Source organism: Perna viridis, chromosome 8 (assembly GCF_037379345.1).
Source record: "Perna viridis isolate PV_CMFRI_1.1 ecotype Kerala chromosome 8, ASM3737934v1, whole genome shotgun sequence".
Lineage (NCBI taxonomy): Eukaryota > Metazoa > Mollusca > Bivalvia > Mytilida > Mytilidae > Perna > Perna viridis.
In genome coordinates, this window is record NC_142452.1 from 43,252,114 (window position 1) to 43,265,779 (window position 13,666).

The following is a 13,666-nucleotide window of genomic DNA, read 5'->3' on the forward strand; positions in this document are numbered from 1 at the left end:
AGTAGTCTCAGAATTAGCTGTCTGCATGTTTTACTGTTGACATCATAAGCATGAAGAAACAGGCCCCCATCTATAATGGGACACAGGTTTTTCATATATGAATGCCTGGTGTTTTTGACATTTAAGCCAGGTGAGCTAAAAAGGGGATGGCAAAAAGTTCAAAATGGTCTTACTCGAAAAAAAATTCACTTTATGGTACTTAACAACTGTACAAATTTTCAAAAACATTAATAGATCTTATCTCACGTTATCAACTAGAAACCGTAAAGGGACAGACGAACGAACACGCAACTTTGCGGAGGGCATCACATAATACCTTGCCACTTCGTGTTATGGGGGATATAAAAAGTGGTTTGACGATTCTGTGTATTTAAGTAGGGTTCCACCTAAAAACCATGCAATTTTACAGAAAAAAACTGAAAGCTAATACATTTTGCCAAGTTTAAAACAACCTTATATCCTTTAAAAAGCCACGTGTTTGGTGAAAATACCACCAGGAGTAGTACATGTAGCTAAGTTTTCCCATTACAGATTATTGAACCAATGTTTTCCCTCATTTCTCCAATACTTTTATTGGTTCTCGTTTCATCATCAGCACACGATAGATGCCAATATAATACTGAATACTGAAGGGACTTAAATTATTTATGAGCCACTATTTCTGTGGTTTGAAAAAAATCGCTGGACATCTCTAATTTTCAAAAAAAAATTTCAACAAGGAAACTGAGAAAAAAATTAGGGGGAAGGCCTAGAAAAGCACTGTTTTCTAACTGTAACTTTTTATATTAATATCAAAAACAAAAAAGTACGAAGAAATTGATATCCTACAATCTTCTTTCACACTAATATGAAAGTTGACAAAAACATGATATTATAAACCTCAGCATGATTCTTAGGTGAAGCTGTATTTAGTAATATACTACAAAGAAGCTGAAAACCTCTCTAAAAGAGTCACTAAAGTCATTTTACATCAGTTTAAATACCTGGTTAAACAGCACACCTGTCTAAAGCAGACAAACTCAAAAGTCCAAAAGGAGTTTGGTCAGGATAAGTTTTACTATATTTTGAAGGCTTACAGCAAAATGTAAGGATATTTTTTTTTAATTTTAATTTTTAAACAGATACATGTAATAATGTTTCAGATCTAGCTTTTTTTCTCATTTAGTCCACTCCTAATTATATTTGTTTTGTAAACCTACTTATAATTGTGCATACTTATTTTTGCCTTTAAAGATATCAATTTAATTTCGTTACTTATATGCAGTTCAACATGTATTCCATAATAAAAGACTTATTTTGCGAGATTCATTATTTTTTTTTTAGAAATTATATTGCTCAATATTTGCAAAAATAAATCACTTGCAGAAGTTGCTTAACAGTATATATTTCTTGTTCAAATAGAGAGATTGATATCACTGAATTTCTTTTTAAGTAGCTGTCTTTGTACGAATCATGCAAAATCTGAAAACCGTCATATACCCCAAAAAAGGCTACATATTTTTGTTTTTGTAATTAAGTTGTTTTATGGCTCTATACTATGAAATGCATAATTATTCAATCAAATCTGCCTGCTCTTAGGAGATAATAAACATTGAAAATCCAGTAGATTCTATTGTATTTGAGCATCATTTACAGATTTGTCTCCCTTGATTTTGAAATCTACAGTGTGTTCTATATAATTTTTATGACCTAAGAGTACGGGTTATATGAAAATGTTAAATATATGTAGGCTTTTTACCCTTGAATCACATTTTGCATGATCCTTAGCTGGAGTGCTACTTAAACAAAACTTTACTAAGGCTATCTATGGTAGCTGTTATTTTATTTCTTTTTTTTCTTTGATAGTTTTTAATTTTTTGTTATAAAAAAGGAAACAGAAGAAAGGAATATTACAGGGAAAATATTTTTTCTTGAAATTTATTACCACAATATAAAGATGTGGATAAGTCAGTGATGGATCCAGAGGAGGGTTTTGGAGTTTGTTAATCTGTACCCTTCCACAAATATCTAGATCCACCACTGCAAGTGTTCAGTGAGGAATTCAAAGTAAATTTAGATAGGTTCAAACAATAAGTTAATAATTTTGAGTGGCCTGACAAAAATAAGTCATGTTCATTAACAACTAATCATGACCATGGTTTGAATCTAACTCTGTAGATACACATGCATTATTTGCCCCAGACATTTTATGATATTCCACGAAACATTTCCGTCTCCCAATACACAGGGGAACATCACAAATTGAACATTTATAATAACTGTACACATAATATCCAGATTTTGTTCTGATTTTGTTGCTATAACATAACGAGCACACTTTATAGTTGTTTTTCCCAGGCATTCTAACAGGACGGTGGTTTCCAACAGCTAAAGAATTTAATGACGCTGGGCTCGCCAAGGCTCGTCTGTTCAACTGAAGGTTTTGAATAATTTTCTGGATGTTGGAAGACATAGTCACTGGCTTTTTTCTGGCTGTTGCTGGTGGTGGGTATGACTGCAGACTCGTCTGACGTTTGTTAGGATCATTTTGATTGGTTGAAATCGCTAGACCTTGATTTGAAAGAGATGTAGTTGGTTGGGCAGTGTGTGATTCTAGTGATGTATTAATACTGGTATCTGTTACATGTATATCAGGGGTGTGAAAATGGGTTGATAGTGAACCTAAAAAAAAAGAGAGTATACAGTGTGATTAGTATCACTTTGCTTGAAATTCAGGCCAACTGAAAACAAAGTTGAATATGTATATATATTTAAAAATCTTTTTCTTCTTGTCTCTTGATGGTTCTTGCCACTTCTTGTTGCTAATTAGTGAGACCGGGAATGTTAGGAACGAAAAAAAGCAAATGATCTTAAATAACTGTTGAAGGCTTTTTTTGTGAAGAAGATATGAAAATACCAAACTTTGTATGGGAGCGACTTCCAGTCAGATTGAAATCAGGCTCTCAGTGCTTCCAAGCTATGAATAAATACTGTTATGACTGAAAACTTTGTCCTTTATAACAAGAAAGCCAATGAGGCATGGAACATGTACCAATCCCCATTGTTGGGACCTAAAAGTCACCAAACTCAGAAATGAAATTATGGAAAACAATGAAAAACCTTTTAGTTATCCTACTACATGTGGAAGGATTACAGTATAAGAATATATCTATGAAAAAAAATGTATAGTAAAACAGGACTATACCAGAAATATTGTCAAACCAGATATTTTCTGAAGTTCCTTTGAATATTTTTGATTACCGCTATAACCTTGGTTCCCTCTCTTACTCTTCTTCATTTCTGATTCAATTTGATTGGAACCTGTGTAAACCAATCATTCACCTTAACCTAACAAACCCTTTAATCCAAACACTACCAAATATGCAGCCAGACTAGTATAAAAACATGAATACTAGTCGGGCTGCACATTCAATAGTGGGAACAAGACCTTATGGTCCAAAAGGTTCATTTAGACAAGTTGCCATATATTAAACATACCTGTCTCTGCATTACTGATGCCTTCAACATGAAGGTCTAAAGGCTCATCACAATTCTCTATCTTTACTGCAGACAGATCTATCTGACCAGCTTCAAAATTTGTCCTGGGAGAAAAAATAAACAAAAAGATGTTAATGATAATTCAATGCATGTTAATTATTTTCATTAGGCCAAAACAAAAATATGTCTATTTCCGGCTATCCTACCTACCCCATTTTGTTGTGCCTATCGTAAAAATTTTATAGCCACTTAAGCTCAATAACCCTTTAAGTCTAAATTGTTCCCCCATGAACTCTTTTGTCTACCCCGGACTTGATTTTATATGAGCAACTCTGCAGGTGTTTCTAGAAAAGCAGAGGACGCTTACCCTACTAGTGCAGCTGGTCCATGCTCCCAGTTTTTAGTGGAGTCTGAATTGCTCATTTGCTTTTGTTACTTTGTTTGTTGATTACATTCTTTTGATTACTGCTAGAACCTTGGTTCTTGAAAACTAAAATAAACTCCCTACATATCTACCCTATGTTGCTCTTGCTGGTAGTCAGAAACTAAACTATTACTTTTTAGTCTCATCAATTTACATACGCCTTTATGTAGGAGTAGTTACAATAATTTTTCCCTTGAGAAAGTAAAAATTTGAATTTGGCCAAATAGCATGAGAATTGATACAATCTCCTACAATATGGGTATATTTGCTATTTCAGAACTTTACACCAATGCCACTCATCCTGTAAACTATAGCAGAGTGAAACATAGTAAATCAGGAAGTGGTTATAGGTCTGCGGAGGAGATTTATATTGATAAGCACGACTATATGTACCTTCGAAGTAATGTAAATAAATTGACTCTTGTAAGGGGATGTAACTTTGTATACTTGAAAGGGTAAATCACATGTAGATTGAAACAGAAACAAGTACTTACAAAAGACAACATCAACACACAAAGTAGTAACACAAAACGCACACAGGTACATCATACTCATGAATTACCTTCCATCTTCTGAACCTTGCTGATCACTAGAGTGAGACATATCCATTGTACTCTCGTCAGCTCGAGGCTCATTGGCTTTTGCATACAAGGCACCAAAAGCACCATCATAATATGCTTTGAAGTATTCCTGCGATGCATTATACTGCATTAATGTCTTGTCCCACAAACCTGCTGAGATGCTGGGTAAAGGGAACCCTAAACTTTCAGTGGACTTATTTTTGTTCTGGCTGTTATCAAGGCCCTCATCGGATACTGAACGGCTGTAATTTGCATTTTGTGCCATTTCAATTAAATTTCTCCCACCACTAGGATATGAGTCTGTAGACCTAGGACGACTCATACCAGATTGTTGTCTTTTATACATTTCTGACAGTTGCATGCTACCATTGGAGACAATATTACTAGGCAAGTGTTGCCTTGGAGGAGATATCGACATGACTTGAAAGTCCTCATTTGATATGGTTTCATTTTGATGACTGTCTTGCCTTTGATAAGAAACTGATTCAATACTAGATCGAGGTGACTTGATCCTACTTGAATCACAGAATTGTCTTTGATATGGCACCGAATCATTGCTTAATCGAGGTGATTTGTTATGAATGCTGGCTTCATTTGTGAGATCTACGATACTGTGTGATGACTTTATTTGACTAGAGTTCTCATGCACTTCAGTATTAATATGATTTTGATTCTGTTTCTGAAATTTTAATCTTTGTCTATGTAAATCAGAGGGCGTTGATGATGAATATGATAAGGATTCTGAATGCTGCGATCTGCCTTCATGAATTCGAGGAGGGATATCAGAAGACCTTCTATCATTAGAAGAATCAGATGTTTCAGATATTTGTCTTTTATCTGATGATGTTCCCGATGAGGCACCTTCGGATACAGTTTTTACAAGCGTTGTAGACCTAATATGGTTCACAGTACGCAGATCTTGAAATCGGAAATCAAATTCCTTTAATTTTTCATCAGATTTTATTGTCTTTCTAAAATCGTGGCAACAGTTCAAGACAATATCTACATTCAATAACCGGGCAATTTTTTCAATCTCTCCTACATTATCCTCTGAAAGAATCATGTGACCTTCGTACAGAAATTCTAAAAATGTGTTGACACTGGCTGATGAGATGTCTTTAGGCAACACAACCTCAAGAACTGATCCAGTTGCGGTTTCATCAAACGAATGCCAAATACCACAGGAAGCAACCAGTACCAAACGATGAGCCTTAAATAGAAAACGTCATACATGTATATGTAGCCATTCCCACCAAAACTAAAACAAAAACAAAAAATATATAATCAGGGAAATTTTGATATATGGAATACCTTGTCAACTTTATATTAATGCAATTTTTCTTTTGAATCTAAGTATAGTTTAGTAACAACTAAAAACAGCAAAAAAGCTAAAAATTGCAGAAAAGGGACAATAACTCTTAAATGGGTCTTTGAATCATTTTGCAGGTTTCAGGGAAGGCAGATCTCATCTAGCTGAGAAAAAAGAAGCATTTGTTTTCTCCTCTGTAACGGTTATTGAGAAACAGGTGTCAGAACGCTGTTTTTTAATTTTTAGAAACGACACCATTTTTTTTCACAGATCAAAAATTAATCCTGACATTAATAATGTGAAAGATACCCAAAGGAGCAACCATACAACTTTCATAGAATTCTGTCTTCTAATTTCAGAGAATATTTTTGTAACTTTGCTCAAAATACAAAACCGATACTCAATATCTTTCCTTTTTGTTAGCAGTTACAGGTGTCCATGTAAAAATCAGGCAGATCCAAAAATAAAGGTGGACAACTTATTTTTCCCCAAGGAATTTTGTTTCACTAATGTTTATATCATATGCATGTTTTATAGTATTAACATTTTTTTAAATGGCATTGGATGGCTCAGAAAAACAATTTTCAAGTTGATTTCAAGGAGTTTACAACTTAGATATGGACATTTTCTGTAAGTACCATTCTGTGTAAGAATCAGGCAATAGGTGGCACATAATTTTTGTCATTTTGGACTTTTTGCCTCGAATATATTCAATACATCTAGTTAACAAACGACAAGCTATTTGAATTTATTCTGAAGCATCTGTGACCTACATATTTTTTACTGGTTATATAGGGTAAAAGTGGGGGGCAATTTTCTCTGAAGCTTATAAGGTACATGTATGAATCTTGGATCATGCAATAGAATCTCTGCATCTTTTTTCATGTGCATCACCTTATATATATTTGCCTGATTCTTTGAAAGAGAAGTACATTACTTTTATACATAGAGACATACATCAAGACTTCTTAAAAACAAGTATACATCAACTTAGATCGTCTCAGATAAAAGTGGGTTATTTAAACTAAAAGTAAATATGTGTCAAGGGAGTACTTATGCACAGATCTAGAATTTTGACTAAAATGCATTTACAATTTACAAAAAAACTCAAAAGATGCACTTGATTGCCAACAAATCCATTTTAAAAGTTAATTATATTTTTGTCTTTAAGAGATACCTTAAATTGAATCCATTGTATCAACACTAAAATTAACAAGACCATACATATATAAACAGAACATATTTTTTGGTATTACTTGATTTTTGGTGAATGACTGTCTCATTGGCAATCATACCACATCTCCTATTTTTATGTATGTTTTCATTGGACACCAGGTGCATAGCTGAGGCCAAATTGAAGTGTAGGCAAAATTACGGCAAAGCCCCCCTCCCCCGAAGCTCTGCAGAGATAGCGTTTTAGAGCATCATTTATGCCTCTCCTGGATGTATTTTATCTATAAAAAAAATTGGTAAAATTAAGTGCAGGCAAAAGCTTTTTTGCCTAACGGCAGCTACTCGCCTGGACACAATGCTTGCCACTACAGTACAGATGGAACTGGATCATTTCTCATTGTAATAAGTTAGTCTATCTACTGTCACTAAATTGTACTTGTCTGCTTTCTGTGTCTTTTTTTTTGGTCTGTGGAAACTTTTTGAAATTCCATTTTTTATAAGTATTAGGTTGTTTTTATTTACTTGTTTACATGTACCCTTGGCTTTACTTTGAAAGTTTCTAAACTTTTTTTTTACCATAATCAAGTACAAACATATTCCAATTATTTGGCATTTGAACCTTAGCTGACCCATGTACATAACGGCTATTAAAGTGATGGTTTATTACATGTACATGTTACAACCAAATCAATTTGATAAAAAAAAAAATCTATAAAACTATAATTCTATGGAACTACGGTTTAACCCCCAGTTCCTTGTGGATTGTGTAAAAAATTTCTAGTCATGTTTGGTGAAAATTTTTATTGTACTTATTTTGGCTATAGTCCAGACATTCACTTGTTACAATGTTATCAATGTTACATGTCACATCATCAGTCCCTGAGTGTAGAAAATCTCTCATTTTTATCTGGTAGCCCAGCAGTCAGACTTTTTTTATCTGAATTCTATCATTTGCTCTTGTTACTTTGTATGTATGATTTTAGTTACTTCATGTTCTTTGTTGTATATGTCTGTTTTCAATGTCTGGTCTTTGTCCCTGGATTACATTCTTTTGATTACAGCTATAACCTTGGTTCCCTTGATTACTCTTTGATTACAGCTATAACCTTGGTTCACTTGATTACCGCTATAACCTTGGTTTCCTTGATTATTCTTTGATTACCGCTATAACCTGGGTTCCCTTGATTACACATTCATTGATTGCTTACAAAAATCTGCAGTATCACAAAATTCAAACCACTAAAACAATAATGCCTCATTCCTTATATTGCACATGCTAAAATTTCTTGGTGCTTGACCTGGTTTTTATTTCGATTCATGTTGTTACTAGTACTTCTTGTGCACTACTTAGTATTCATTTTTAATATCAATCCTCCAACGTTTTGTTTTTAATGCTGCATGATGGTGGCTGACAAGAAGTTACTCCATGAAATGCATCGAAATTCACAATATTTAAATAATATTGTTTTCAGTTATTTTTCTTCCCAACAAGCCTAGCTTGCTATATCTGTTGACTTTTTCTAATTTTCAAATTGTTTATGTATCTTTATTTTACAAATATTGGGATCACATTGATCAAGTACCATCAAACGTTGTACATTTATCAAGGATTTAAAAAATTAAGGGAAAACCCATAATGAAATAAATCTGCTTATTTTTAAAATAAATGGAATTATTACAGGTGTACCATAACGAAACAAAAACTATTCTTATATCATGTATATAGAATTGAACAAATTTATTCCTATCTGACAGGCCATGACTTACAGTATTTGTCCAATGTCTAGCCTATTTGCAACATGTATCCAAAATACTGAAGTTGTAAGTTAGACTGTTGAATTACACTGAGTGCAAGCCATTTTGCATGTTCAAAGGTTACATATATATGAACATTACGATCTAGAAAATAAATTCATTTTGCTACCTTCATGTGACAATAGTGAACCTTGTAACACTTGAGCAGATTTTTGCCATAAAAGTTTTGAAATGAGGAAAACTTTATGTTAAACAACTTTTTTTATGTTTAAATATGTGCATTAGTCCTTATTCTTCATTGATACTTTCTTGCTATTTTTACATACATGAATATCAGCTAAGTTATTATATAATTTTGTAATCATTTGTGTAACATGCCCTTTATGGGCCGATGATCGGTATCAATACAAAATTCTATTCTATTCATATATAAGTTAAAAAAGCACAGTTTTTCCTATTAATCAATAGTGAAAGTAGAAATTAATATTTTTACTAGTTCACATCCAATAGTCTTTTTCCTAATTTTCCTCTTTTTTGAGATACATGTAGACCATACAACCATAACATCAACATAGTTTACTTCATTTTCAATTCAGAATAAGTTTGGAAAGTAAGCCATTAGAAATTTATTCAATTCAAAGAATAGATTTGAAAGTATGGAACTTTTTTCTACACAGAAGCACATACATGTTTGTGTACTTTGAAAAGTTGAGGTTTCTTTTGTCATTCAGAATGTTTGACTTTATTTTGCAAATGAATGTACATTTGTAAATGTACATATAATTCTGCAGTTCAGACTTAATTTTACCTTTTTTATAAGAGTAGCTTGAAAAAAAATTCATTGAGAGAATTATATGCATGATGTAAAAATTACAAAATATTCTATATCTAAAGAATTGATATACAATGTAAAATGTATGCCATTTACATGTGTTAGCCATCTACAATTTGACACTGCCATCTCTTTTGACACTGACCAGCGAAGGGATACAATAACAGGACCCAAATATTTTTTTTCATTACCTTTGTTACTGTACTGCCAGTGATAATTTCAGCATCACACATCAACTGATTTCTCCACAGTACAGTCAACTGGCTCATAAAGGTACTAGACCGCACATGATCTGTGTAGACCTTCTGGTATGTGATCATTCTGTCTAAAGATTTCACTTATACATAAAAAGAAAATCTTGTTATACACTCATTACTTGCAGTTGAACTACTTTTTCTTGTTTAATTTACATTGTTTTGCTATAAAATTATTGCTGCATTTTTTTATGTAGCACTTTATACGTATACACGTACTAATATATACATGTACATGTACAAAAGCAAAAAAAAAGAAGTACATGTACAGTTGCAAAGCCTAAAAATATCAATAACTATTCAAAACTAGAAATAGTCGATACATATGTAGAATCAAACTGACTTTTTACTGTCTTTACTCTGTTCAATAATATAGGGAAACCATATATTAATAATAAAACATCTTACCAGCGCATTTACACTTCATAGAAACTGATTTATTACTTACCTTACTGTTATGTCGCTATGTTTTCTACAGACATTATAAAAAGCGCAAAATTATTAATTGTCATTTCTTTGTTGTTATTTAGGGTAGTTTAGATGTTGGGGAGTGAAACTTCGCTAAATATGATTATGACTGAACTAATAACCAAAATGTAACATAACATTTTTGAACGGACAAAAAATTCCTTCACACTTTCATCATCACAAAATTGCTATCATATAGAAACTTAAATTATTTTTGTTTCTAGTTGCTTTTACCAATTTTTTTCATTGATTATACATGGAATTTTATTCGGTTCTTCTAGGCGTTTTAGCTTTTTTTCTGGATTTTTCCAAGGATTTACATTTAACTCCTCGATTTTTCCCCTTCTTTTTTTTTATTCATTTCTTTTTTTATAAATATTTTGTATACATCGATTAGTTCAAATGAAGACAGTGAATGATATTTTCGGATCTAAGCTTGCTATGTGTATTCATAACACTTCCTCAATTAGTCAGTAAAACTGGAAATCTCAGGGGTACCCACATGGCTACTCCAGCATTTTTCCTTAAAAAATGTAATAAACGCATGTGCAACCTTCTGAAATAAAAAAATGAAATTTTCCCGCCAGAGTACAGCGCTAGCGTATGTATACTTGTACTTCGTACCCAGAAAAATATACGATACTGGAAAGCCTATATAACTTCATTCCAAGTCCACTTCGTCTTAACCTAAACAGCTTCCCAAATAACATCTCCTCGAAATATATTAACAAAAACAAAACAAACAGCTAGATAGTCAGTTTACTGAAATGCGGAATATTCCATTTTTCATCCTGCAAATCCATAAGGGAATGTTGGGATCAATTTATCAATTTGCAAAAAATTAAAATAGCTTATTATTATGTGTGTAAATGGGTCTATTAAAAGGTGTTTATTAAGAATTTTTTCTTCTTCTTTTTCTTTTTCTTTTTTTTTTTTTGGCGGAGGGGGGGGGGTTACTAGATGATTAGGTGATTTTGTGGTTCCGCCACTGGTTTTCATGACGTTTTCGTTTTTATTTTTTTATTTTAATGGATATTGGTAGCGTAACGTTTGTAAGATAAATTATCTGGAGAGTGCAATCCCACCATTATAGTATACGTAGCAAATCAACTTGATCATACTCTGGAAAACATAGATGTTTAAAAAAGAGGGCCGATAACATGTGCATTTCTCTGAATTCCTTACATATACATGTATATACTAATGAGTAATACACAATCATTTTTGTGTTGGACCAAAAAAAAGCCTAAGTATCATTTCATTTTGACATGTAAAATGTATATTAATAGTGCATTCCGTATTCCGTCTGTGGTTTGGCTACAAAAATTCTTGTACTTTGTACAAGTATTTACAACATGTTTTTTAATCAGGTGGACATTTCATAAGTCGGAGTTGAAGCTCCGTTCTTGTCGACTTGTGACCACAATAATAGAAGTCAGTCTTTGCAAAAAAAAAAAAAAAAAAAATGAGAAAACAGTATTTGGCTTACAGACCTATAATTCATTTCCCGTTGTAAACACGCAATGTATAGTTTTAGAATCTCTTTTTTTTTCTCCTTCGTATTTCTTTTTTATTTCACAGAAAATAGGTCTGTTTTGCGCCGTTAACTACTATTTCAAATGAATAAAAGACGAAAACTGGCGACTTCTCCGTCTAAGAATTAGGGAAAATGTGTGTGTGTGTGTGTGTGTGTGTGTGTGTGTCTATCTAGATAGAAGGAAGGGTCTGAACAATTCGCAACGATGTTAGAACTGCCAAATTTGCGGTACGAGTTCGAATTCCGCGGAGGGCACGACGCAAACTTGGCAGAGATTTTATTGCATTATCCAAGTATTTATACCTCAAGAAATCACTGTCAAATCGTTTGTAAAGTTTACCTTTTAAAGATATTGGTAGGTCAAATTTAGGTTAAATGCACTATTGCTCATTTACTTTTGTTACTTTGTATGTATGATTTTAGTTACTTTATGTTTTTTGTTGTGCATGGCTGTTTTCCATGTCTGGTCTTTGTCCCTGGATTACATTCTTTTGATTACCGCTATAACCTTGGTTCCCTTGATTACTCTTATACAGAATGGTACTTAACTTACGAAAAATGGTATGACTTTTCTTTACTTACTGTAATTTTTTCATTTTCTATTCCACACTTTTCTGCTGGTAATGGAAAGTTAACGTTAAGGCTCACTTACGACACTATAACAAATATTCTTTTGTTGGCAGGGTTATGTTTATTGAGATTGAAGTCCCGAGAAGTTCTCTGCGATAGCTTGTCGCAAAACATAAGGACGCTTGCCGAAACAGTACATCTGGCCCATCTACAGCCATTTTTGCAGAATAAGGATCGCGTTCCGATGATTAAGGTTTTTTTTCTGTGCTATTGCTATGATCATGAATACATTGACTTATCAATATGTTATTACCCGGAAACCAGGTAAATGTTTGTTTCTAGTCCCCTTTCGGTCCCAGTTCAACTTAAAATTCCTTAAAATCAACATTAGCACTTCTTTTGTAGAATAGCACCTTCTAATGTAGAATTTTTAGATCAATATATACCTGTACCTAGATTATTGTCCACTAACCTAATTGACGGCGGGCGTCGGATACTGCACATGACGCCGTAACGACTACAGCGCCATACCTTTATACGACCGCAATTCTTTCAGTTTACTTCATGTTGCTGGTTTATATAGAGGCAAATATTTCACTGTACCTGTGTATATATGTTGTTTTCGGGTCAGCTGCAGCCTGCCCAGTTGTGAGAGGGTTTCTTCGTTGTTCATTGAAGACCCATGGGTGAACTGCAGCTGAAATTTGTAATCCATGTGGGATTGTTGTCTCTTTGACACATACACCATATCATTTCTCCTCATGTTTTGAGGTCTTACAAAAACTGGAACCCTTCACATATTGTCTCATATAAAATTATAGAATTAAAGATGAGTGAAATCATGTATAGCATAGGTGTTAAGTCTCCTGATTTCGACGGGAGTCTCTTGATATTTCAAAACACCGATATTTCATCATAAATTTCTACAACAATCCCCTGCTTACGTGTCCGTGTCATACAGCGGGAGATTTAGCCGCATTCGGAAATTCTCCCATCTAAATTTAATTATCAGCTAAAAAAATCATAAATATCATTTCAAATCCTGTCAAAACAAATTTACCTCGAATATGTGATAAAGTCCATTGGTAACATTATGTGCATCTTTCAGGGTAGGGAATATCACGAAAAAGTGTCACATATATGACAAGAAATGTGTGCACAATCATAATATGTAACCCCCAAATTTAAATACGTGTGGTTACACTAAGTTACATGGTTACATAAAAAAGCCGTACTTACTATTTCATCTCTTTATATATATATATATATATATATATATATATATA

General features: G+C 33.1%; 1 protein-coding gene across 3 annotated transcripts; it reads right to left on the minus strand.

The window, feature by feature from the left end:
* Positions 1-228: 228 nt before the first annotated feature.
* LOC148610634 (uncharacterized) lies at positions 229-10,440 on the minus strand. 3 transcript variants are annotated; one of them, XM_088595855.1, is made up of 5 exons: positions 10,254-10,440; positions 9,743-9,872; positions 4,464-5,692; positions 3,478-3,581; positions 229-2,661 (listed from the first exon to the last, which is right to left on the minus strand). In XM_088595855.1, exons 2-5 carry the CDS (start codon positions 9,869-9,871, stop codon positions 2,123-2,125), a joined length of 2,001 nt encoding a protein of 666 aa, XP_088451981.1. In that variant the 5' UTR covers position 9,872; positions 10,254-10,440; the 3' UTR covers positions 229-2,122. The 3 variants fall into 3 exon arrangements, with proteins under 3 accessions (XP_088451981.1, XP_088451979.1, XP_088451978.1); XM_088595853.1 differs by having other exon boundaries at positions 230-2,661; positions 9,743-9,876; positions 10,254-10,438; XM_088595852.1 differs by having other exon boundaries at positions 230-2,661; positions 9,743-9,888; positions 10,254-10,438.
* Positions 10,441-13,666: the final 3,226 nt, after the last annotated feature.